This window comes from Chelonia mydas, chromosome 5 (genome assembly GCF_015237465.2).
Source record: "Chelonia mydas isolate rCheMyd1 chromosome 5, rCheMyd1.pri.v2, whole genome shotgun sequence".
Taxonomy (NCBI): domain Eukaryota; kingdom Metazoa; phylum Chordata; order Testudines; family Cheloniidae; genus Chelonia; species Chelonia mydas.
Window position 1 is genome coordinate 56806348 of NC_051245.2, and position 26017 is coordinate 56832364.

At 40.5% G+C, this 26017-nt stretch overlaps 1 protein-coding gene across 1 annotated transcript in view; it reads left to right on the forward strand.

The window, feature by feature from the left end:
- The window catches only part of LOC102932938 (adhesion G-protein coupled receptor V1), a 331043-nt gene that overhangs the window by 202794 nt on the left and 102232 nt on the right, over positions 1-26017 (forward strand). Inside the window, exons 62-63 of the mRNA XM_037902481.2 lie at positions 8328-8444; positions 23830-24008. Of these exons, the coding sequence (XP_037758409.2) occupies positions 8328-8444; positions 23830-24008 (296 nt within the window). The remainder of the gene's footprint in view (positions 1-8327; positions 8445-23829; positions 24009-26017) is intronic.

Consider the following 26017-nt stretch of genomic DNA (forward strand, 5'->3'; position numbering starts at 1 on the left):
TTAAAAAATTTTCATCACAGATAGTGGAGGAAATATAAGATTTTCCATGTCCAAACTTATTGATATGACTTGCAAGGAAGTTACCAAATTTGGAAATTTAACTCTAAAATTCTCCCCAGAATTCAACTGTGAAGAGATCCAGTGTTTTCATCATCCCAGTGAAATGGGAGTCATCCTTCAGCAAGAAATTTCATTACCTTCACAACTTGCTGTAGCACCTCTTAGACTTGATTCTGACCAACAGGGAGAAATTGGTTGTGAATCTGAAGATGGAAGGCAATTTGGGTGAAAGTGATCATGAAATGATAAATTTCATTTTCTAAAAGGAAGGAGTGAAAGTAGCATAATAAGGACAATGGACTTCAAAAAAAGCAGACTGTAACAAATTCAGAGAAATGGTAGTAAAAATGGGAAGAAAATCTAAGGGGAAAAGGAGTTCAGGATTGCTGACAGTTTATCTACTTAGCAGGGAGGGAGAGCTAATAATTGATGATATCAAGAAAGGGTGAAGTGTTTGATACCTATTTTGCTTCAGTCTTCACTAAATAAAGTTAATGGTAACCAGATACTCAATACAATTAATTTTGACAACAGGGGGAAGGAACACAAGCCAATATAGGGAAAGAACAGGTTAAAGAATATTTAGATAAGTTAGATGTATTCAAGTTGGGAAGTCCTGATGAAATTCATGCTCCATACTTAAGAAACTAGCTGACGCAATCTCGAAAACATTAGCAGTTATCTTCAATAACTCATGGAGATTCCAGAGGACTGGAGAAGGGCAAACCATAATACCTGTCTTTTAAAAAGGGAAGAAAGAGGATCTGGGAAGTTATAGGCCAGTCAGCCTAACTTTAATACTTGGAAAGATACTGGATCAAATTATTAAACAATCAATTTGTAAGCACCTAGAGAATAATCAATTATAAGGAGTAACCAGCATAGATTTGTCAAGAGCAAATGATGCTAAACCAAAATGATTTCCTTTTTTGACAGGGTTACTGGCCTAATGGATTAAGGGGTAGTAGTAGACATGATATATCTTGATTTTACTAAGGCTTTTGACACATTCCACATGACCTTCTCATAAGCAAACTAGGGAAATGTGATCTAGCTGAAATTGCTATAAGGTGGATGCATAACTGCTTCAAAGAGTATACTCAGAGTAGTTATTAATTGATTGCTGTCACACTGGGAGGACCTATCTAGTGGGGTCCCGGTTCTGGTACTATACAGTATTTTCATTAGTGATGTGGATAATGGAATGGAGAGTATACTTATAAAATTTGCAGTGACCCCAAGGTGGGAGGGGTTGCAAGCACTCGAGAAGACAGGGTTGGAATTCAAAACAATCTTGACAAATTGGAGATTTGGTCTGAAATCAACAAGATGATATTCAATAAAGACAAGTGAAAAGTATTTCATTTTGGAAGGAAAAGTCCAATGGACAATGACAAAATAAAATGGGGAATAACTGTCTAGGTGGCAGTACTTCTGAAAAGGACCTGGGTATTATAGTGGATCACAAATTGAATGAGAGTCAGTGTGATGCAGTTGTGAAAAAGGCTAATATCATTCTGGGCTGTAATAACAGGTTTCTTGTATGTTAGACACAAGAGGTAATTGTCCCAGTCTACTTTGCACTGATGAGGCCTCAACTACAGTACTGTGTCCAGTTCTGGGCACTACACTTTAGGAAAGATGCCGACAAATTGGAACAAGTCCAGAGGAGAGCAACAAAGGTTTAGAAAACCTGGCCGATGAGGAAAGGTTAAAAAATTGGGCATGTTTAGTCTGGAGAATAGAAATGGGTTGGTAGGAGGAGTACCCGATAACAGTCTTCAAATAGGTTAAGAGCTGTTTTAAAGAGGACTGTGATCAATTCTCTGTCCGCTGAAGGTGGGATAATAATTGGCTTAATCTGCAGCAAGAGAGAAGAGAGATTTAGGTTAGATATTAGGAAAAATGTTCTAACTATAAGTATAGTTAAGTAGGTTTCCAAGGAAGGTTGTGGAATCTCCATCATTGGAGATTTTTAAGAACAGGTTGGACAAACCATGACAGTGACAGTCTAGGTATAGCTGGTCCTACTTAAGTGTAGGGGGCTGGACTTGATGACCTCTTAGGTCCCTTCCAGTCCTATATTTCAGTGATTCTTTTATACCACTTCTCTCTTTGAAACTGAAGTGACAGCTCAGTGTCAATATGCTGATTAACTTTAGATACCTTAACATACCTTTAGATACCTTAACATAAGAAATCATGGCAAATTGATAGTCACTCTTACTCTCATGCTCTGTAATTCAAGCAGTAGAATGAGCCCAATCACTCTTCTTGTCTGAAAAAAGCTTGCACATGAAACAGAACATAGCACTAAATGAAGGCGACTACAGCAAACATTCCCACGTGACTGTTTCTCCGTTGACCAACTTTCAAGAGACAGTGCCTCTGGACAGAGATGATAACTGTAAGGCCAATCACCCATGTGTTTGTACAGCTGTTCAGCTATTTTGAAATCTGCATAATGGTTTTGGCAATTGGATTCAATCCAGTACTTTTGGACATTATCAACTACCTGCCATTTGGCTGGATCTGTCGATAAAGATGACTAAGATAATTGTGAAACAATATTGTGTAAGGTGAGATGGCTTATCTTCGTCTCTGCCTCAGCCATATGTAGGTGAGTATAAGGAGGCCCCTTACAACTTGTTCTGCTTTAGACTGTACTGGGCCTTTTCAATGGCACATACTGAACTTGACATTCCCTCCAGTGCAACATCAATATGAGTTACCACTAGATTAAAAAAAAATTGCTCAGTTTCAGTACTTTGCTAAGTAACCCTTTGTCCTGCAGTTCCTTTTCTTTAATCAGTTTTAATTTAGAGGAGCTTCTCAGGTGTTTCCAACATGCCATTTAAATTAGTTAATTTTATATAACTATATAGTGAGCAAGTCTTGATTTTTTTGTCATCCGCGCTTCATACAGGTGTGTACATTCAGGAGCTGCTCTAGCTACAGGCGAACTAGGCAGCTAAACATGCTAAGAGGCTTTCCCAATTTTTAACCAGATCTTCAAATTTTAATGCGCACGTTCTTTGGACAACAGTTTTCAAGGATTTGTTCTGGAGAAGTTTTAGAAAATAAACAGGCAGGTGCATTGGGCCTTATGTATCTGAATATTGTTTTAAAGTAATCAAAAGTAAGAAAAAAATGTGATATAAAATATCAGCAGATATAAAATTCCAGTTAACTTTTGAAAACAATTCAACAGTTTAATATTAATCTGGATATCTCCCAGAAGATTCCACCATATGATCTTCCCTCAGTTCCCTTCCTAGCGTCCCTTTGTTCAGTCCTGTGTAGGTCTCTTATGGTTAGATCAAGTCATAGTTTGCAACAGAGATGTAACATTTATTTTTTGGCTTTTTGAATGTAATCAGTAGACCCTCACTTGCATCAGATTTCTTTAAAGATGTGCTAGAGCAGACTGGGTATGAAATTAGGTGCCATTGCTAAATTATTGGTTGTAGCCTCCTTTACTTATTTTATATTATACAATCTTCTGCTGTTTATGCTGACTTGTAAGTAAGCTTTTTCGTTAGCACCTTGGACAAGTCAAATGCCTAAGCAACTTGGGTAAAACAACTTCCAGTTTCCCAGACAAATACTAGATTAATCTACAAGATAGTCCCCTATTGCAAAAAATCCAAAAACTGACCAGTCTGATGGTAATGTCATATAGGAGGACTATACTGAATTAGCTGAAGATCGTCTCAGTCTCTGGGTGGATGGGAATGGCTTGTATTACACAACAGGGAACCCTCTAGCCAGTTGATGAGTGGCATTGATACGTTTCCAAAATTTCCAGTCCTCTTTTCTTGAAAGATTGTGGCTTCAGTTTGATGGACATGCAGGGAGAAGGTTAAAGGAGTAAAATAAAACTCCTCAGAATCCCATCAAGAAAAGGAGGACTCCAGTCTTCTGTGAGGGTAAAGAAGTGCTAAAGCTGAAGGGGAAGCTTTCCCATCAAAAAGCCAAAGGGCAGTGGCATAGAGAAACAACCCTACTACCAACCTTGTCTTTCATCACATTCATCTCGTTAGAGTTGGTTCAAAAATGTTAATTCTCAGGAATCAGGACAAGAGGCAGCTGCCTATGGCAGCAGAATCTGCCTAGGGCTGGTGCGGAACCTGACTGGGACTGCGCTGCAACTCTGGCGCATGAGGTCACAGCACCACTCGCTCAAATTTGGACAAATTTGTCCAAATGGACCTGAAATTGCCAGGGCAAAGTTTACAGGACCTTTTGCTCCACTAGTTGTGCGGGATAAAATAAATGTGTAGAATGTGTAAAATATGTGAAGATCCTGAGTATGTATCACCTTCACTTATTTTCTGACATTATGTATACTACATACTAATACATTTTAAGGAATCAGATATTCACGTTGCATGAGAACTAGAGCAGTATTCTTATATGAAGATTTAGAAGGTGTATCTCTGCAGATATTTTCAATGTAAATTCAGAGATCCATTTGGTTAAACATAGATACAAATGCTTTGTATTAGATATTCCTATCAGTGTACAGTATATAACCAGTGTAGCTATCTTGCTTATAAAAGGTCTACAAGGAATAAAACAAGTTGACTTAATTTTTTCCTTCTTTTTAGAAGCTGCTTGTGTTTAAATTGCTCAATTTAAGTAGCACGCTGTAAAACTACAAAAATGTACTGCAGTGTGAATAAATTATCTTCTTTTAATTCTTGCTCTGAGTGATCGTAAATAATTAACACCAGCTGTTTCTGAAGATTGTATTTTTATTATTAGAAGTAATAAAAACCAAGGACCATGTCTGCTGTAGTGAAACTTGTTGTTAACTGAAACAGAAGTCTGCAGGCCTCATTTTCTTGAAGGGAGGTTCACCAAACTCTAACAGAAACACTGTGATCATGAAGAGAGATTCTAAAAGCAAACTTTATGCGCTGTAGACATATGCTGATTGATTTGTCTGATTTTTTTTTTTTTTTTCCCACACAGTAAGACTTTTCTTTTAATTTTAAATAATCACACAGAGATGTACACAGATCTCAAAGTAGGATCCTGGGGTGAAATTTTAGTCCCATGGAAGACCGTGGGAATTCCTGGTTGACTTCAGTGGGGACAGCATTTCATCCCCCAGTATTAGGCATTAGCGATATGGTTACAAATTATCAACCCGCCCACCGCATTCAGCTTTGTAAACAATTAGTGGTACACTATAGTTTTACAATTCAAAAATCCTTATTCTGTACCTTAAATTTGAATTTACATGGGCTGTTTGTGTGTGTCTGTGTGTGCTTTTTTTGTACTCATGCAATGTTCAGATTTGTTTTTAAAATTATTTTTAATGTATGAATAATGCATCAGGATAACTCCTTATCCAGGAAAGGACCAGGGGGAATGGTCTGTCTCTCTTTAAATGAACAGTTGTATGAAGTGTCTGATTTTATTCATTTGTATTTTGACACTGATGAAGGTTTTGAGCTGGAATGAGTAGGTTCTAATTTCCTTGTATTTAATCACCAGGTGATTTTTCTTAATATTGTGATATGATTTCATCACCACCATTTTTGGTTAATCAGTTCAAACAATTGTTACATAAGTAAATGACTGTCAAGCAGGGATCCTGACAGAGATCTGTTTCTCTTCAACATCAATAAGTAAAGATTTGAATGTATTTTTTACTTTTATTTGGTCAGTATATCAGAAAAACCTTGTAAGTGTCCTGATCCCTTTCTGAGTTATACGTTCTCACGAGCATTCTGCTTCATCCCCTGTATGGCACAAAAAATATCACGGACAAATTGGTGCAATTTGCAGCTTTTCCTTTTGAGTCACTAGTTAACCTTAAATGAAGCTGTTTCAGGCCAAACCGGATGGCCTTGACAGGGCCCGGTGGAGAAGCATACACTGCTGCAGTTTTTAATATTCATAGAATAAAGTCTGCAGATTAGAGTTTCAAACAGAGCTGCTCCACAGTGGAGTGTGTGTTACTGAAAAGAAATTTGGAACTATTGGGGGAAAAAGCAAAATCTATTCCCAAACGGAGATTTAAAACTGGATTATCCCTAAAGAAAACTCTGAGGCTATGGGAATCATATGGGATATATTCAATATGAATTTTAAAAAATGCCATAAAAGAGAGAGACAGTCTGGACATTATTCCAATACATTGTACAGCTTTGGCTTTTTAGAGTAATGGGTTCATTGTTATAAAGGTTGCCCATTGTATCTGTTTTAAAAAATGAGCACAGCACAGAATGCATAAGGTAGCATGCCCTAAGGGATGACGTTGGATGCGGGGTGGGAGGCAAAGCTGGTTTTAGTGTGCTTCTCTTATTTGCTTCAGAAGCAGTGGATTGTAGGAGGAAGAGGTCTGTGCTCTCTTTTAAAGACATCTTATTATGTTACAAATAGATAAAGCTACATATTCCAGTATTGCCAGCATTTGGTAGACAATAGTATATAGAGTATATTTTTCTCTAATGTTTCAAAATATCACCTATGCTCCGTGTTAACAACATAACCAATGGCTTTCTATGGTTATATTCCAACAGAGCCTTCATGCAGTCTGCGCAGGATACAAAATGTAACAAAGTTGTCTGAAAAATGCTTTATTTCTCTGAAGCAACATATGGCACCTTACAATTAAATTTTGGTCTAGTGACTACCTGTTCTTTTTCATTATCAAATGGCAATGTCCATGTGCGAAGTATAGATCAACTGTAATGCAATACTGTCATGTACTTGTCTGCATGACTTTGTCCAAAGTAAAGTAAAAGGGCTATATTTTTTTCAGTAATGAGACTAAGTAGGAGTTTCCAGTAACATATTGTCAAACTTATGAGCATTTTTTTCTGAGAGGTGTCATCAAACACAAAACCACTATCTACCCAGACCTACATTATAACTTCTATTAATTTATTTTATTTTGAGACAGACTTTATATCATGTATATGTACACAAATTTATATTAAGAAGTCATCTCATCAGTAGTACCTCTTATTTTCCAAAGACATAGCTGTCTTTGTCAAATAAAAACATACCTTTTTCACTTCACAAATTCAGTAGGTTAACTACATAAATGGTAGATTTAGCCTATTCTGCATTATTTGTGAATGATTAGATCTTTTTACATAATGTGTTTAGTAGAAGTATTATATCTGTAGTGGGATTTACAGGAGCCAGTTCTGAACTTACTGAGATCCAGCTCACATTTTAACATGATTTTTTGGTTTGGTTTTGCGGCGCTAGTACTTAAAAACAAATAATGGAAAATAAAAGTTCTAAGAATAATAATGTCTCTGTTAAAAGAGTCATGCCAGAGTGGGAAAGGAAGCACAGCCTATGGTGTCTAGAATAGGATCCTCTGAACAGCATGGGAAAGCACAGCTTACTGTTCCGTAAAAGTACCTTATAACCCACCCTAACACCTGTTACACACTGCAACATATAGGCAAAGGACTGATTATTTTTCAGGCCAGCATACGACTCCTTTGAGCCTTGGTGCACATGGTAGGGTGGTATAACTGGTACCCAACCTACTGCTGTTTTGAGCTCTAAGTTGCAATCTTGTCCTACTTGACACCCTTTTCACCCACTAATGCAACTGCACAGTACAGGACATGATTTTTCCTTGTGTCCAGATTTCATAACAAATGCTTTTGGGGCAAGAGGGGGGAGTGAGTGTACTGTAAGTTAGGTTTATAAATACATTTCATGTGCTGTTTTGAGAATATAAAAGATAACACTATGAAATGTTCAGGGTATGTTATCTAGACATTTTTCAACAGGGAAGTGAAATGCAAATATATTTGATGCATGTTATATCACAAAATTGTTCTGTTTACAACGGATTTGAACTTTATATGGTGAGCTGGCAGGAAATGAGGCAGGGTTCCAACTACATAAAGTTCAAATCCGTCGTAAGCAGAACCACTCTGAGACATTTTTCATTGTCAGGGTTTTCTACAAATGTGATATAACATGCAAGTCAAGAAACGACAAAAGTCCATTAACATGCTTACAAAATAGGTCAGACTTATGATACTGAGTCAATGGGAGTTCTGTTGATTTCAGTTGAGCTAGAATTTCACCTCAGGATGAACATTAAATACATTTATCCCAAAGCATCACATTGCATTACTAATTAGTTTCTGAATTGAGTGGTAAATTATTGTAAATCGTTCTGGCTTTTATCCCAACTGAAATTAAACTTGCAGATTTACTTAATATTATTAAATTAATGTTGATTGGTTCCAATATGTATACATTTGTCTCTCTTACAGATTTCGTTTCTTGCCTCAGCTTACATAAGTCAAGAGCTCTCAGAGGAAAGCTGCTCTGCCCTGGGATCTATTACACATTACCTTTACCTTTGCCAGTTTAGCTGGATGCTCGTTCAGGTTAGTATCTTTCTCTTTCTCTCTCTCTCACTCCCAAAAATCTGCTTAAGGGCAGCTGACACTTGTACTGCATTTATGTCATTTCTTAATGTGTCTGTCATCACATTCCAGTGATATTTATGAGGCAAGAACTTAAATAACCCCTACTAACCCTAGAGTGAAAGATCTAGAAATACATTTTCAGATCTGTTTGGAGATGTATTCCACTAAGTCCCATTAACAGCCACGGCCATTGTGCACTAAATCTTTCCATATCCCAGTTTGAAAATGTACCCAGTAGGAAGTACATTATCAAAACTGAAGAAGCTGCTTTTGTGAGAGCTAATGGTGTTTCTAAATGCATCTTCCTTACATTGTTTTGAAAAAGTCTCTTCAAGTTGAAATACTAGTTACAAGTTACATTGGTCATCAGAGTCAATGTCAGTTTGCACTTTAGACCCATGTAGAATGAAAAATCTACTTCTTAATTCAAGTTGAGATGTATAGCATAGAGAAAAGCTATTATAAGGCCAAAACGCTGCATCAGATCTACTGAAAAAGTACACACATTCGCAGATATGCCCAGAATTCTGAGACAGAAGCTTAATTCAGCATGATATAAGCAAGTAAAACGCTTGTGGAAATCTCTAGACCTAATCTATTAGTTGTGGAAACATGTGTGATGTAAATTGGTCAAAGCAACTGTGAGATAAAGCAGAGGAGGGTCCATCATGCCCCCTCTGCAGATTTGTATTTAGCATCACATGCACCTCTGTGCATATGTGCTTACAGTATTGACAGGATTTGGGTGCATCATGTTTATAGTATACAATGTCATATTTGCAGCACCTTCACTCAGATTGCTTTATTTTGTCTCACACACTGTCCAGCATACAGGATTGGGCCCTATGTAAGGACAAAATTCAGCAGAGATCAATTATGCTGTAACTGTGCTGCTTTGTCTTTAGTAACGGAAAGACACCAAAAAAAAAAAAATTCTTCACTTCCTTGCGCTTTGTCAAGAGGCTAACATAAACATGGAACAAAAACAAAAGGCAGCTCTCTACCTTGGGTCCCAAGCTTACTGTGTCTGTTTGCTTTAAATAGCAGTAATTTTGAGGAAAAGAAACACATAGTCAGCCTAAAACATAGAATCACCTTTTCTGAACACGGCTGAACACTGAGCAGAGATCTTCCTTGAGCTATACATAGTGAAGCCTAGATTTTTTTTCCTGAGTTGATACAGTTAGAACCCAATAAAATTTATGAGTAATTCAAATTATTCCCTTGAATATACATTACTTTCCATTTGTCAATACTGAACTACTTCTGCTGATATGCCCATTCACCTGGTTTGGTTCGCAATCTCTGAAGTTTCATGCAGTTTTCACTGGTCTTGACTAACCTAAACAATTTTGTCATTTTCAGATTTCACCATCTCACTGTCTACCTCACTTCCAGATAATTGATCAATATATTAAACATCACATGTTTCAGTATGGAACTTTGACACCCCATTGGTAACCCTTGACTGGATAATTGGCTATTTATTCCTACTCTTTGTTTTCTGTCTTTTAGCCAGTTTCTGGCTTATGAAAGTGCTGTACCTTTCAGACCATAACTACTGAATTCTTATAGTACAGTGTTGGACAACCTGCAGCCCGTGGCCCGCATGTGGCCCATCAGGGTAATCTGATTGCAGACTGAGAGACATTTTGCTGACATTGACCATCCACAGGCACAGTCCCCTGTTCCCGGCCGATGGGAGCTGCGGGAAGCAGCAGGCTGCAGGGATATGCTGGCCGCTGCTTCCCACAGCTCCCATTGGCTGGAAACAGAGAACCATGGCCACTGGGAGCTGCGGGGGCCATGCCTGCAGATGGTCAACGTCAGCACAATATCTTGCGGCCCGCAATCAGATTACCCTGATGGGCTGCATGCGGTTCGCTGGTTGCCTACCACTGTTATAGTAGCCTTTTATGAAAAATTTTGTCAAAGACTTTTGGAAAGTACTCTTGCAACTTTTTTTTGCTCCAACCAGCTAATTAAAGTTCAGAGCCTTCAGATTTTTTTGGTTAAGAGGAGAAAGTAGTGAGAGGTGTTTCTTTGATACATCTTGTTTATTGACAAGGAATGTACAAAGTCCCACTTCTCCAAATGCTGGAGGAACCAAGAGCAACAGGAGCAGTTTCTTAGTTTCTTGTCTACACTGGCAAGTTTTGTCGCCAAAAACTGCCTTTTGGTGACAAAACAGCAAGAGCGTACACACTACAATGGAACTTTTGTTGTGAAAAACGTCCAGCTTGGGCAACAAAAAAGTCCGCCCCTACAAGAGACTTTTGTCTTTTCCCCTCCCTTTTATTGTTGACAAAAAGCCAGTGTAGACACTGCTGATTGTTTTGTCGACAGAACTGGCTTCCGCCAGTATCCCACAATGTCCTGCAGGCATGCATCCCTCCCCTTTCAAAGCTCTGGGAAGTATCTGTCTGCTGCTCCGTTTGGGGAACAAACAAAGAGCAAATCATTGGAATGCTCCTGGTCTGCCCTGCACTAGGAAGACAGTGGCAGTCAGAGGGGGACACACTGCTGTGCTGCTTTGCCATTCCTCAGCATGGAGAGCTCACAGAGCTGCTCATGATGCTGCTCTCGACAGCTGAGGGGGCGGTGGAAGAACTTGGAGAGAATCCCAAGATGCGCAGTGATCAGCTCTTCCTTCCCACAACACTGCACTGTGGAATACATACCCACGGTGCATTGCTCACCATGTTGATGATGGTGTCCCCAATGTGGACGTGATCTGTTGACAGAGGGAGCAAGTGTGAACACCCTTTGGCGATTTTTGTTTGGTCGCCTTTTGGGTGGCGACATAAGTTTTGTCCACAAAACTTGGTAGTTGTAGACAAGTCCTCACTATACAGCCACCAGCCTTTATTGCCAATAAACCCACAAGCTTTTTCTAGCTTTCCCCGGAGTCATACTATACTCACAGGCTACTGCTTGGCTTTTTGCCTCTGATTTTCTCTCTTCAGTTCTTCCCAGTTTCTCTGTGTCCTGCTTCCCTCAAACACTCTCACACACAGCACACAAACAATACTCAGCAAAGGCCCTCTGCCTTCTCAGTCCAAAACTCGTGTGGGTTTACATAATCCTTTTGTCTTCAGTAGGGGCTTGTGGTTAATTTATCCTCACTGTTATGTTAATTGAAGGGTGAGTTCACACCCATCAGTCTCAGCAAGGTTTTAACTTTTCCCATAACAAGGTTTCACTCATCTTATAGCAAATTATATCTGCCAGTTCTTCTTTATCCATTATTTTTGCTACATTAGGCACAGTTTTCCTTGGCAAAAGCCCATGCTCATTAGATCATGTTACATCATTATTTTTTAGGTGTTTTATAATTTTATTTTTAATTATCAGCTTGACCAACTACTGAAATAAGGCTTACTGGTTTGTAATTCCCCAGATCAGCTCTCCAGCCTTTTTAAAATGTAGGTCCTACATTTGCTACCTTCCAGTCCTCTGGTATATGTAGAAGCTGATTTTAATGAGAGGTTGCATTTTTTTCTTCCTAGTAGCTCAGTCATTTCATTCTTAAAATCCTTCAGATCTCTTGGATGTCAATCATCTGAGCCTGGTGAATTCATGCTTTTAAATTTACCAGTTTGTTCCAGCACCTCTTCTTTTGACACCTCAGTTTCTTATAGGGCTTCATCTTTGTGAGAAAACTCCTGACTTTTGTGTAGAACTACATTGAAATTAGCTTCTCCTCTTGTATGGTCTCAGGCTAGTCATTCCAAAAAGCAATCCTTTCCCTCTCTAAACATTTGTAACCTTTGGCTGATGTATATGTATTTTATTAGACTTTGGCTCTTTGATCTCTCTTGACAGTTACATACTCAATATCTGCTACCTCATTTGGAGGCCTGTAGTATAAACCTAACACTATATTTGTATCCTACAAGTTCAGTTGCGTAGTCCAGTCCACTCCGAATTTCTCTTTCTCAATGGACTCTTGCAAATACAGCACTACTTCCTCAGCTCTTCAATCTAATCTGTTGGTCTTGTGTAGTCAAATATTATACTATCACATTGCTTGTTATCATTCTACCAAAGTTCAATAAATGCCTATAATGTCAAAATCCTCATCCATTCTAATTCACCTGTATTTTTAGCCTCTTGCCTTTATATATAGATAATGTGTAGTTTTTATTTTTAACTATATGTCTATTTTTATTTAACTTCTTGGTTTAATACTTCGTTGATTTTTAACTGAATTAACCTTTTTGATCTCAGCTTGTCCCTTCTTAAATCCAGCTGTAATTTCTGTTTTATCCTTTAGTGGGTACAAAACACCTTAGTATTACTGACGGTCTTTCGTACATGGAAAATGAACTTATTTTTATATCAGTGAATGCCAGGTCCTATGTGCTACAAAATGGGTAAGGATACAAACTGGAACCAAATGGTAGCGAATAGGACTTTGCATCTGTAGTCATGATGTGCCTCAGTCCTCTTAATACTTTAAGCATAAATGTGTGAAGATTAGAGCTAGTTGGAAAAAAAATGGGGAGGAGGGACATTTAAAGGTTTCTTTTAATTTCCATTAAAATGTTTAAATTCCAAATTTAATCAAAATTATCATTTTTTTAAAAAATCGGTCCGCTTCTAGTGCATGGCCGCTGCACACATCAAGATATACAAGCATAGACCTTTCTTGTGCAATTTAGTTTGCTCTTACAGGGATTAAGATTTGTTGTGTGGCCTGCTCATTCCTGACATGAGCACAGGCCACAGTATCTTGTCACAACAAATCATAGGCAATGCAAGCTACTATATAAGTGCTTTATTACATCATTCCTAGATGTTTTGGTTGTTTCTTTATATACTTGCCAGATTTCCATGTCCCATTTGCGTCTATGCAATTGTTAGCATAGCAGGATGGTGGAACTAACCAGGACATCCAGAACAGAATCAGTAAAGCCAGGAACACCTTCCAGAGCTTAAATACAGTCTGTAAATCACCAAAATACAACACCAAAACCAAACCAGATTTTTCAGAGCTGCATACTTTCAACACTACTTTATAGGGCAGAATGCTGGGGAATGACAAAGTACGACATGTCCAAACTGTTTTCATTTCTTACAAGCTGCCTCAGAAAAATCCTCTGTATCTTTTGGCCCAGAACAGTCTCAAACCAAGACCTGTTTACACAGTGCAGCCAAGAAGATATGAGCACCATCATTACCAGGAGGCATTGGAGATGGATTGGCCATGTGTCTTTGGGTGGAAACTGATTCCATCACCAGAGTAGCGATAATATAGACACCTGAAAACAAGCGAAAACGAGGCTGCCTGAAAACAACATGGCAAAGAGCTGTGGAAACTGAGCTGAAAAACCTGGGGCACAGCTGGGGAACCATTGAGAGACTTACCAGAAACAGACAGGAGTTTGTCGCTTCCCTAAATGCCAGAAGGCGTAATGGGTACAAACTAAACTAACAGTTAGCATGATGGGGTTGTACTGTCCTGCTATGAGTTAAGGCTGCAGTCTCTGGCGAAGAGTGAGATTTACTCCTGCTGCTGCATGCCATTGTCTTGTGGAAAGCAGTAGAGTCATACATGGAACTTATGTGGACATGTTTCTGTCCCTTTCTGCCTAGGTGCGAGTATTAATAAATCATATCCAATAAGAAATGGAGACACACCACTCACACATGCATCCCCAAACAGAGTGTGAGATAAATTTTCACTACTCTAGCTTCTCATAGCAGTGTATGCTTTCGTGTGCATGTATCTATGGGAGGGCATATGGTCCACGATAACTATGAAGTACATAATGGTGAATAGTTTAAGTTGCTTTTATTTTATTTTATTTTTTTTAATTCTGTCCATCTGTTTTCCCACAACAAGTCATAAATTCTTTAACATATTGAAACATTTTTTATTTTGGTGTGAACCAGTTGCCATTAATAATGTTCAGCGTTTAGGGAAGTGTAAAGGAAGAGCCAAGTTTTGAAACATAATTATTCAATATATTCAAATGCTCAGATCTTAGAAAAGAGTATTTCCTTAAACTTTTCTGTTCATTAAAATACAGATATGAATTGTTGAATCTAATGGACAGTAGTCCAGGCAGGCTGTGCTAATAATCCACACTACTTTAATGAAGCTACACCAATTTACACCAACTGAAGATCTGGAACATAATCAATATTTGTTCATCTGCAGTTTTGAAAACATTAGAAAATACAGGATGAAGGAGTCAGACTTTCGGATTTAAATGGTTACTCCCCCAAACTATTGATATTGCAAAGCAAAGCCTAATCTTTCAGTACTGGCCTGAGAAAAGGATCATAGGTAGAGCAGCTCGGGATTCTGATTGAACACACCCTCAGCAGCTTCTGTTCTCAGGACTTCTGTGGAGCTCCTGGGAGAATGGAAATATGTCACAGGGTGGTGGAAACTCCATTAGGGCTGAGACCCATTTGAGTGTAAAGGGCCAAGGTAGAGTGGCAGGTGCAAATTACACATCCTCCACAGACCTGAGGAAGAGCTCTGTGTAGCTCGAAAGCTTGTCTCTCTCACCAACAGAAGTTAGTCCAATAAAAGATATTACCTCACCCACCTTGTCTCTCTAACCTCCTCCATATATTAATGGGGGTGAATTTGGCCAAGAGTTTTGAGTCATATATAGCTGCCTAATATACAGAAGTTTTAAGCCTTACTAGTGCACCCTGCCACCACCCACTGACACCCACCAGTATGCATTTTAAGAGCCAATCCATGTTGGGTGGCTTGATCTTTGGGATGACAGAGCGTATGTCGATGAGCGTACGTTAGACATGCTGTTCTGTACTGTATTGTTTGTTCCAGGGCACTCAGTAGATTATGGCAAATCCTTGGTAGCAGTTCCTGTGTATGACAGGCACATACAAGTAAAAGTATGCCTGTTCAAACTTTACCATAAGAAATCTTATTAAGAATAATTTATTAGAAACTGCCCCTTTGGTAACTTAGTTGTACACTTTTTAAAACTAGTTTAAGATGTTGTAATTCTCATCTGTATCAACTAAATAACAGCCAATTCCTAGTTTGAGAATTGTGGGAAAATATATGATACAAAGCCCTGATTCTCATCACATTTAAACCAATGCAAATCTGGAGTAACTCCACAGAATGCAGTTGCAGTGGAGTAAAACCAGTGGGAGCAAGATGAATGTCAGGTCCCAAGTATTTGTGTTTCTCCTTTTTATTTTTTTGGCCATATTTGTGCCTCGTTGTTTTTCCATAAATCCACTTGCAATCTTATTAAGGTCCTGATTCAGCAAGGTACTTAAGCACATGCCTAACTTTTAACCATGTGAGTAGGCCGAAAGTCATTCATATAGATGTATGCATCCCTTCCAAAACGGGGCGGGGGCTGAGGGAAATAAAGCTATGTGCACCAAACTGGCAAGCCCTATATCTAATGCCTCCTTCCTGATAAGCTGTACCTTCTGACTACAGTCCCACATGTAACCCCATTAAAAAAAATCCATACATAAAATGTGTCTTACGTCTTGAAAGGTAGCTTCAATTGCTTGTTTCATTGCAAAAGAAAAACCTCAGTAAGTTTAGGTTCATTTCATTAAGATTTTCTATTCATGCATAATTGTTTTGGATTGCACCTCAGAACATTCATAGCTCTTGCATTAGTTACTTCACCTGAGCAACTGAGAAATGGACTGTACATTTTATTCCTCTGGAGGACTAGTTATTGTTACAGCATAGCAACAGGAAAGGATTTGCTAAAATTTGCTCCACTATTTGTACTTCATTGGTTTAATTTTCGCACACCAAAAAAAGTTGAAGACAAGAGGCTTATAATTATCAAGATAAAAATGTCACTGCACAGGAAATGGTGAATTGGCCAATCTCTCTTAAAGCTTTGCAAAGACCATTGGACTAGTGTCATCCATGTGATAAATGAGATAAGATGGGTAACTATGACTAAACAAATACAGCAAAGGAGGGGATGGACATATGGTAGGACTTCTTAGAAAACAATCTGAATTGCATGACTGAGAACAATTAAGCTAATAGTCAGAATTAACAGGATCAGTGATCCCTAACTAAATATAATGGAATAAATCAGTACACTGTCAGAGTACTAGTACTGAAGCATGGCTTAGGTAAGACCAGAAAACCACACAATTTGAAGATTTATACAGAATGGTTCTCTATTACTGTTTGTTCTTTTAATTTCATGGAAGAAAGAAGTCCCTCTTTCCTTTAAGAACAAGGAAACTTCCTTTGCATAAGATGAAAAAGAGAAGGATCTAGTATAGCTACTGAATGCAGTAAAATAGGACGGAAAGAGTTATTACAAAACTCAGCAAATAGAAAAATCTTTGCACAAATATTCAAATCCATTTTCAGCCATTTAGCATTTCCTTTTGGAGAACATTTAACTGAATATGCAAGTAGTAATTTTTCTTTTGTCCTTTAATGAAATTCATACACTTTTTCTTTTGTTCCCTGATCGTACAACATATTGCTAATAATCAAAGGGAGAATTTTGAATTATGTAATCAAGATTTGTTCTTCATCGATTAGATATGTAAGACCAGGAACAATACCAAATAACTAACCAACAATACTTACATCACTAACCCACTCAGCACAAATTAAATACTTGATAGTAGAATTCACAGTTTGCCACTTGGATGAACTGAAAGCCAAGAATTTGGCTGAAGAAATTCACAAATATTTTTGAACAACAAATCCATTTGGTAATTTTGCAATCTCTTAACAGACCATCTGTAAACCAAAAAATGACTAAAATCATTGAATCAATTATTTGCCCAACTCTAGTTTGTATAGTATTTGAGATGAAGCAAAGAAAGCAAAGAAATAGGTCACCGAATGTACAACACAGAAGACTACCTATATGGATAGTATTAAGGCCTTATAAAGGGCTTGTCTACAGGGAGAAAAAGCCTGGAATAGCTACTGTAGAATATCTATTGCTGTATAACTATTTTGCGCCAACTCTCATGTGGATTCTTTGATTCTGCACTAAGGGTATATCTACACTGCAATAAAAACCTAGGGCTGGTCCGTGCCAGCTGGCTTGGGCTCCTGGGGCTGAGGCTGTGGGGCTGTTTCATTGCAGTGTAGACTTCTGGGCTCAAGTTGCAGCCTGAGCTCTGGGACCCTCCCACCTTGCAGAGTCCTAGAGCCCAGACTCCAGCCCGAGTCAGCTGTCAGAGGCCAGGCACTGGTATCTAATTGCTGCACAAAAGTAGTCTAAGCCTTGGTCTACACTAGGAGTTGAGGTCGAATTTAGCAGCGTTAAATCGATTTAACCCTGCACCCGTCCACACGATGAAGCCCTTTTTTTCAACTTAAAGGGCTCTTAAAATCGATTTCCTTACTCCACCCCCACAAGGGGATTAGCGCTGAAATTGGCCTTGCCGGGTCGAATTTGGGGTACTGTGGACACAATTAGACGGTACTGGCCCCCGGAGCTATCCCAGAGTGCTCCATTGTGACCGCTTTGGACAGCACTCTCAACTCAGATGCACTGGTCAGGTAGACAGGAAAAGGCCCGCGAACTTTTGAATTTCAATTTCCTATTTGGCCAGCATGGCAAGCTGCAGGTGACCATGCAGAGCTCATCAGCAGAGGTGACCATGATGGAGTCCCAGAATCGCAAAAAAGCTCCAGCATGGACCGAACGGGACGTACGGGATCTGATCGCTATATGGGGAGAGGAATCCATGCTATCAGAACTCCGTTCCAGTTTTCGACATGCCAAAACATTTGTCAAAATCTCCCAGGGCATGAAGGACAGAGGCCATAACAGGGACCTGAAGCAGTGCCACATGAAACTTAAGGAGCTGAGGCAAGCCTACCAGAAAACCAGAGAGGCGAACAGCCGCTCCGGGTCAGAGCCCCAAACATGCTGCTTCTATGATGAACTGCATGCCATTTTAGGGGGTTCAGCCACCACTACCCCAGCCGTGTTGTTTGACTCCTTCAATGGAGATGGAGGCAACACAGAAGTAGGTTTTGGGGACGAGGAAGATGATGATGGTGATGAGGTTGTAGATAGCTCACAACAAGCAAGCAGAGAAACCAGTTTTCCCGACAGCCAGAAACTGTTTCTTACCCTGGACCTGAAGCCAGTGCCCCCCGAACCCACCCAAGGCTGCCTCCCAGACCCGCCAGGCGGAGAAGGGACCTCTGGTGAGTGTACCTTTTAAAATACTATACATGGTTTAAAAGCAAGCATGTTTAATGATTAATTTGCCCCGGCATTTGCGGCTCTCCTGGATGTACTCCCAAAGCCTTTGCAAAAGGTTTCTGGGGAGGGCAGCCTTATTCCGTCCACCATGGTAGGACAGTTTACCACTCCAGGCCAGTAGCACATACTCGGGAATCATTGTAGAACAAAACATTGCAATGTATGTTTGCTGGCATTCAAACAACATCCGTTCTTTATCTCTCTGTGTTATCCTCAGGAGAGTGATATCCTTCATGGTCACCTGGTTGAAATAGGGTGCTTTTCTTAAGGGGACATTCAGAGATGCCCGTTCCTGCTGGGCTGTTTGCCTGTAGCTGAACAGAAATGTTCCCCGCTGTTAGCCACGGGGAGGGGGGAAGGATGAGGGACTAGCCACGCAGTGGGGAGAGGCAAAATGCGACCTTGGAACGAAAGCACATGTGCTATGTATGTAATGTTAACAGCAAGGTTTACCATGAAAGAGTGTACCCATTGTTCTATAAAATGTGTCTTTTTAAATACCACTGTCCCTTTTTTTTCTCCACCAGCTGCATGTATTTCAAGGATCACAGGATCTTCTCCTTCCCAGAGGCTAGCAAAGATTAGAAGGCGAAAAAACGCACTTGCGATGAAATGTTCTCTGAGCTTGTGCAGTCCTCCCAAACTGACAGAGCACAGACGAATGCGTGGAGGCAGACAATGTTGAGTCCAGGAAAGCACAAGATGACAGGGAGGAGAGGTGGCAGGCTGAGGAGAGTAAGTGGCGGGCTGAAGAGAGGGCTGAAGCTGAAAGGTGGCGGCAGCATGATGAGAGGAGGCAGGATTCAATACTGAGGCTGCTGGAGGATCAAACTAATATGCTCCAGCATATGGCTGAGCTGCAGGAAAGGCAGCTGGAGCACAGACCGCTGCTACAGCCCCTGTTTAGCCAACCGCCCTCCTCCCCAAGTTCCATAGCTTCCTCACCCAGACGCCCAAGAACGCGGTGAGGGGGGCCTCCGGCCACCCAGCCCCTCCACCCCAGCGGATTGCCCAAGCAACAGAAGGCTGGCATTCAATAAGTTTTAAAGTTTTAAACTTTTAAAGTGCTGTGTGGCCTTGTCCTTCCCTCCTCCACCACCCCTCCTGGTGCTTCTCTCCTCCACCACCCCTCCTGGGCTACCTTGGTAGTATCCCCCTATTTGTGTGATGAATTAATAAAGAATGCATGAATGTGAAGCAATAATGACTTTATTGCCTCTGCAAGCGGTGATTGAAGGGAGGAGGGGAGGGTGGTTAGCTTACAGGGAAGTAGAGTGAACTAAGGGGTGGGGGGTTTCATCAAGGAGAAACAAACAGAACTTTCACACCATAGCCTGGCCAGTCATAAAACTGGTTTTCAAAGCTTCTCTGATGCGCACGGCGCCCTCCTGTGCTCTTCTAACCACCCTGGTGTCTGGCTGTGCGTAACCATCGGCCAGGCGATTTGTCTCAACCGCCCACCCCGCCATAAACGTCTCATCCTTACTCTCACAGATATTGTGGAGCGCACAGCAAGCAGTAATAACAGTGGGAATATTGGTTTCGCTGAGGTCTAACCAAGTCAGTAAACTGCGCCAGCGCACTTTTAAACGTCCAAATGTACAGTCTATTACCATTCTGCACTTGCTCAGCCTGTAGTTGAACAGCTCCTGACTACTGTCTAGGCTGCCTGTGTACGGCTTCATGAGCCATGGCATTAAGGGGTAGGCTGGGTCCCCAAGGATAACTATTCAACTAGGCATTTCAACATCCCCAACAGTTATTTTCTGGTCTGGGAATAAAGTCCCTTCTTGCAGCTTTTGAAACAGACCAGAGTTCCTGAAGATGCAAGCGTCATGTACCTTTCCCGGCCATCCCACGTTGATGTTGGTGAAACGTCCCTTGTGATCCACCAGTGCTTGCAGCACCATGGAAAAGTACCCCTTGCGGTTTATGTACTCGCCGGCTTGGTGCTCCGGTGCCAAGATAGGGATATGGGTTCCGTCAATGGCCCCACCACAGTTAGGGAATCCCATTGCAGCAAAGCCATCCACTATGACCTGCACATTTCCCAGGGTCACTACCCTTGATATCAGCAGATCTTTGATTGTGTTGGCTACTTGCATCACAGCAGCCCCCACAGTAGATTTGCCCACTCCAAACTGATTACCAACTGACCGGTAGGTGTCTGGCATTGCAAGCTTCCACAGGGCTATTGCCACTCACTTCTCAACTGTGAGGGCTGCTCTCATCTTGGTATTCTTGCGCCTCAGGTCAGAGAAAGCAAGTCACGAAGTTCCATGAAAGTGCCCTTACGCATGCGAAAGTTTCGCAGCCACTGGGAATCATCCCACACCTGCAAACTATACGATCCCACCAGTCTGTGTTTGTTTCCCGAGCCCAGAATCGGCGTTCCACCGCATGTACCTGCCCCATTAGCACCATGACGCCCGCATTGCCAGGGCCTATGCTTTGAGAGAAGTCTGTGTCCATGTCCGCATCACTCTCGTCACCGTGCTGACATCGCCTACTCGCCCGGTTTCGCTTCGCCAGGTTCTGGCGCCGCATATACTGCGGGATAATGTGTGTGGTGTTTAATGTGCTCCTAATTGCCAAGTGAGCTGAGCGGCCTCCATGCTTGCCTTGGTATGGTGTCTGCACAGAAAAAAGGCGCAGAACGATTGTCTGCCATTGCTCTGACGGAGGAAGGGGCGACTGACGACATGGCTTACCGGGTTGGCTTACAGGGAATTAAAATCAACAAAGGGAGTGGCTTTGCAAGAAACAGAATGGCCCCCTCAAGGATAGAACTCAAAACCTCAAGGATAGAACTCAGAACTGGGTTTAGCAGGCTGTTGATTTCAAGGAGGGGGGGAGGAGAAAATGAATACAAGACAAATCTGGTCTATTTCTTGTTTTGATTCACTTCATTTATCTTTATACATCTTGCTGGCAGCAGACTGTGCAGTACGACCGCTAGCCATCATCATCTCCTGGGTGCTCGGCAGAAGACGGTGCAGTATGACTGCTGGCCATTGTCTTCTGCTGGCTGCAGATTAAAAGATAGTGCACTGCCGGTAGGACTGAATTGCCATGAAACGAAACTTAAAAGGGAAATGACTGAATCACTCCCATGTTTGCCCAGGTGCCCCTGACCTCATTGAGGTCGGTTAAAAGAGCACCCTGGACTATGTAGCCGATGGCTACCAGTCATACTGCACTGTCTGCTGCCAAAAGGCAATAAACTGTTGCTGTGTAGCAATGCAGTACTGCGTTTGCCAGCATCCAGGAGACATAAGGTGATGGTTAGCTGAGCGGGCTCCATGCTTGCCGTGGTATGGCGTCTGCACAGGTAACTCAAGAAAAAAGACGCAAAACGATTGTCTGCCCTTGCTTTCATGGAGGGAGGGAGGGAAGGGGGGCCTGATGATATGTACCCAGAATCAACCATAACAATGTTTTAGCCCCATCAGGCACTGGGATTTCTACCCAGAATTCAAATGGGCGGAGGAGACTGCGGGAACTGTGGGATAGCTACCCATAGTGCAACACTCCGGAAGTCAAGGATGCCTCGGTACTGTGGACACACTCTGCCGACTACATGCACTTAGAGCATTTGTGGGGACACACACATCGACTATATAAAAACGCTTTCTTCAAAACCGACTTCTATAAATTCAACCTAATTTCGTAGTGTAGACATACCCTTAGTAAATGATAAGAGTCTCCACCTGGGGAGTGAAGAATAGCTATTTAATTTCACATCCTGGCTATTTTGCACTACCTTCCCTGTGAAAGTAAAACAAAATGGTTGGTGTTGGAAAATATCTTCTACACTATTGTACTTTTGCATGGTGCAAAATTTTAGCAGTTTGTTTGAGGTTTTTACTGTCTCATTTTAGCTGTATTCTCAGGAGACCCCTAGTATGCTACTCAATCATTTTAGGTCAGAGATATTTTGTATGTCCCTGGATTATTTTGTTTGATTATAATGAGCTGAACTTTAAAAAAACACTGGTTACCTTAATGATTGATGTGAACACATGCTTCAATTTATTTATTTATTTGCATTCTGTTTCTCAACTTTTTATACTAATTGCATTCCTCCTTTTTTTTTTTTTTTGAGTTTTCCTCCCATGAGTTTTCCTCAATAGTTCTTATAACCCAGAATCCTTACATATGTCTGCCTAGATGTATGCGGATTTCACCAGTTCCATTAATCCAACTGGAAGAGAATGGTCAAGCATTTGCTTTCTCAAACAGTAAAAATTCATCTCCACTATGTTTGGTGAAGAAGCAGAGGAAAAGGGAATCTGTTCACAAATACCAAGCATGCTTTCTATATTTCTCTACCCCAAACAGAGAACATTGACCTGCATTACCCCAACATGTGGGAAGACCATCAGAGTAAGCCAAAGGAAAAGAAAACTCAGTGAGATTCTCCTCATGAAGTTTCCTCCCAGTTCATCTGAAAAGTGAATGGGCCAGGTTAACTATTTACCAGCAAAGAAAAATTATTCAGTCCTCAGACCAACTGATACCTTTGCAGAAATCAGGATTCTTCTAGAGTCCAGAATAGTCTACACATAGACCATGTGTCTCTGTTTTGCTTCATGGCACTCTTTCTGTCATCTGTGCAGTATCTGTGATCTGAATTTCTTCACTGTCAATGTGTACATTACATTGAAATACAATTTGAATGACACTTCCTTATCAAGTTCATAAGCAGAACTGTAGAAGCAGCTTGCTGCATATCCTGTAAAAAGATACAGAGACACAGCTCAGGAGAGATCAGATTTTGCAAAATTATGTGTCAGTGTTCCAGGTGAGTCTGTAGAAGCTCAGGAAAACCAGGTTTTTTCAGTGCAGAAACTGGCTTTATGTTGGGCTAACTTGGATGTATCTCCTTCCAGCAGGCTAATCTCAAGCTTAACCGAACCACAAAAGTAACCCTACTTCCTGGGCAACCAACCTCTTCTGGTTATTTGAGGGGGGGAATGGGGAACAAATATTGATGCTGAGGAAAACATAGATATGGATTCAAAAGTGTATAGTCTGCCTTTCTGAATGTTTTATTTGATGGAAAGGTTAATTATTCCCTAAACCCTGCTGATTTAATGATCTGTGTTATTCCTTAGGCTATTAATTTCTGGTATGTCCTGGTGATGAATGATGAACACACACAGCGGCGCTATCTGCTTTTCTTCCTTTTGAGTTGGGGACTTCCAGCTTTCGTTGTGATTCTGCTATTAATTATCCTGCGAGGGGTCTATCATCAGAGCATGGCACAGATATATGGCCTGGTCTATGGCGATCTGTAAGTTTTTCCTCAAGAAAACATCAGTTGGTGATAGGATGTTGTGTATTTTTACTATATTTTCTTTAAATATAGACCGTCTCATAACTTTATGGGTAAATCTGTTACTCACTTACATGGCTGTGGAGTTCCCTCATCAGCAGAGCCTCTTCAGTTCCACTGTGAAGTGTGTGGTGGTGATAATGTCTACTGGGCAGGAGAAGAAGGGGTCTACACATTTCTTCTCCTTCACCTTTAAAATATTTTTCTTCCTCAGATTACTAAAACTATTCCTTCTTAGAAGGTGAGATTATCATAACCAGGGTGTCAAATATATTTTCTAACATGTCTGTATTTGTGGGTCTGTAATACGCTGGTAAGTATTCTAAAATCTGGAGTATTCACAGTTTGAGCACTACTGTGGACACTAAGCTAATATAGCCTGTCTCAGAACTGTATTTAACCTCAGCAAAATGATCTTTATTAAAACAACACTTATTCATAAGACTCAAAATGTCTGTCTCCCAAAGGTGATGACAGAAGGGTGAAACATTATTTTTTCAAAGCCAAACCATATTTTTTAGTAAGCTATTTCAAGATGTGAAGTTATTGTGAAATACCAGGCCTGCCTCAGGTGCTTACTCACTACATGCCATAATTGCGTGCTTATTGCATAAGAAGGCATAAATACACAGCTGCTTCTTAGAATAATACAAGGCATGTGCTAGTTTCTCTGTTCTGCTGTAACCCACCACAACTCTTGGTACAGTGTCTCAAGTACAAATGCCATTTCTTGACATATGAGTGATAATCCCATTCAGGGTTACTGAAAAGCAGACTCTTTATGTACAGTTCTGAGGTTAGGTCAAAGGAGGAAAGAAAACATAAGAGCACATCCATCTTCTGTACAAGAGAAAGATATTAACCATACATTGCGTTCCACTCAGTTGCAATGCAGCAAAATGCATAGGTTGGTTGGAAATGTAGCCATTCGTAATAACTGAGCATCTCTCAAAGTGACTTTTTATTTTGAAAACAAAGATTACAGTGAGAAGTTTAACTGGATGTTAGCATTGGACTCCTCTATTTTGTTGTGTGTATTGGCACTTAGATAAAATGATAACAAGTGGTTTAGGAATATAATAAATATGGTTCTGCATTGCACAGAATTGTTCCTTTGTGGCCAAATGCTCCACCCTTCTCAGTGGGCACAGGAGGCCCACTACGCATCAGAATTGGGTTGTTCTACTGGTCATTGTGGTCAGACTATGGAGTGGTGGCAACTCATGCTGTGAAACATAGTTTCATGGTGTCTGTCTTTAGGTAAGCAGTCACAATTCCCTCAAAAACAAGAAGAAACCCAAGGCTGAATAAGTAAATGAAGTTGAGTTACTCGCATGTTTGTTCCAAATGTAACCTAAAGATCTTTTCCAGCATGTTACTAGAGCTGGTCAAATGCTGGGGAGGATGTTCTGCAAGTATTCATCAGAATTTAAAAATGAATTTGCTTCGAATTTTGGACCTTTTTTTTTTTCTATGAACATTCAGTGGAGTTAGTTGTACCTACATAGATGCTTCCAGGAAATGAATTTGAAACTTATGGACACTGTAATGGGATGGGATACGCTTACTATAGCAAACTAACAGATTTCCCCAAACCCACTGCCAAAATACAAGCAGAGAAGTAATTAAATGAGCCAGGCAAGGTTCTGATTGCACCCTTCACAAATAGAGGCTGCACATATAGATGCAATTACAACAAGCAAATCTTCATGAAGAAAAGTAAGGGTTTTAGCCTTTTATTACCTTACCTACGTCATACTGACAGAATTATTACCCCAAGGTTTCTTAAGAAGCCCTTTTTATTTTTCTGTTGTAGAATATATGTAGTTTTGCGAATACCCTAGAAGCTCACTGAGTCAAGGTAGGTCTGAAGGATTTCTCTGCTAACATGCAAAGCCTACAGTGACTATGCGGGGTATTCTGGCTTAGCTAATGTTAGTATTGTGGAGGGGTATCTGAGAAGATTT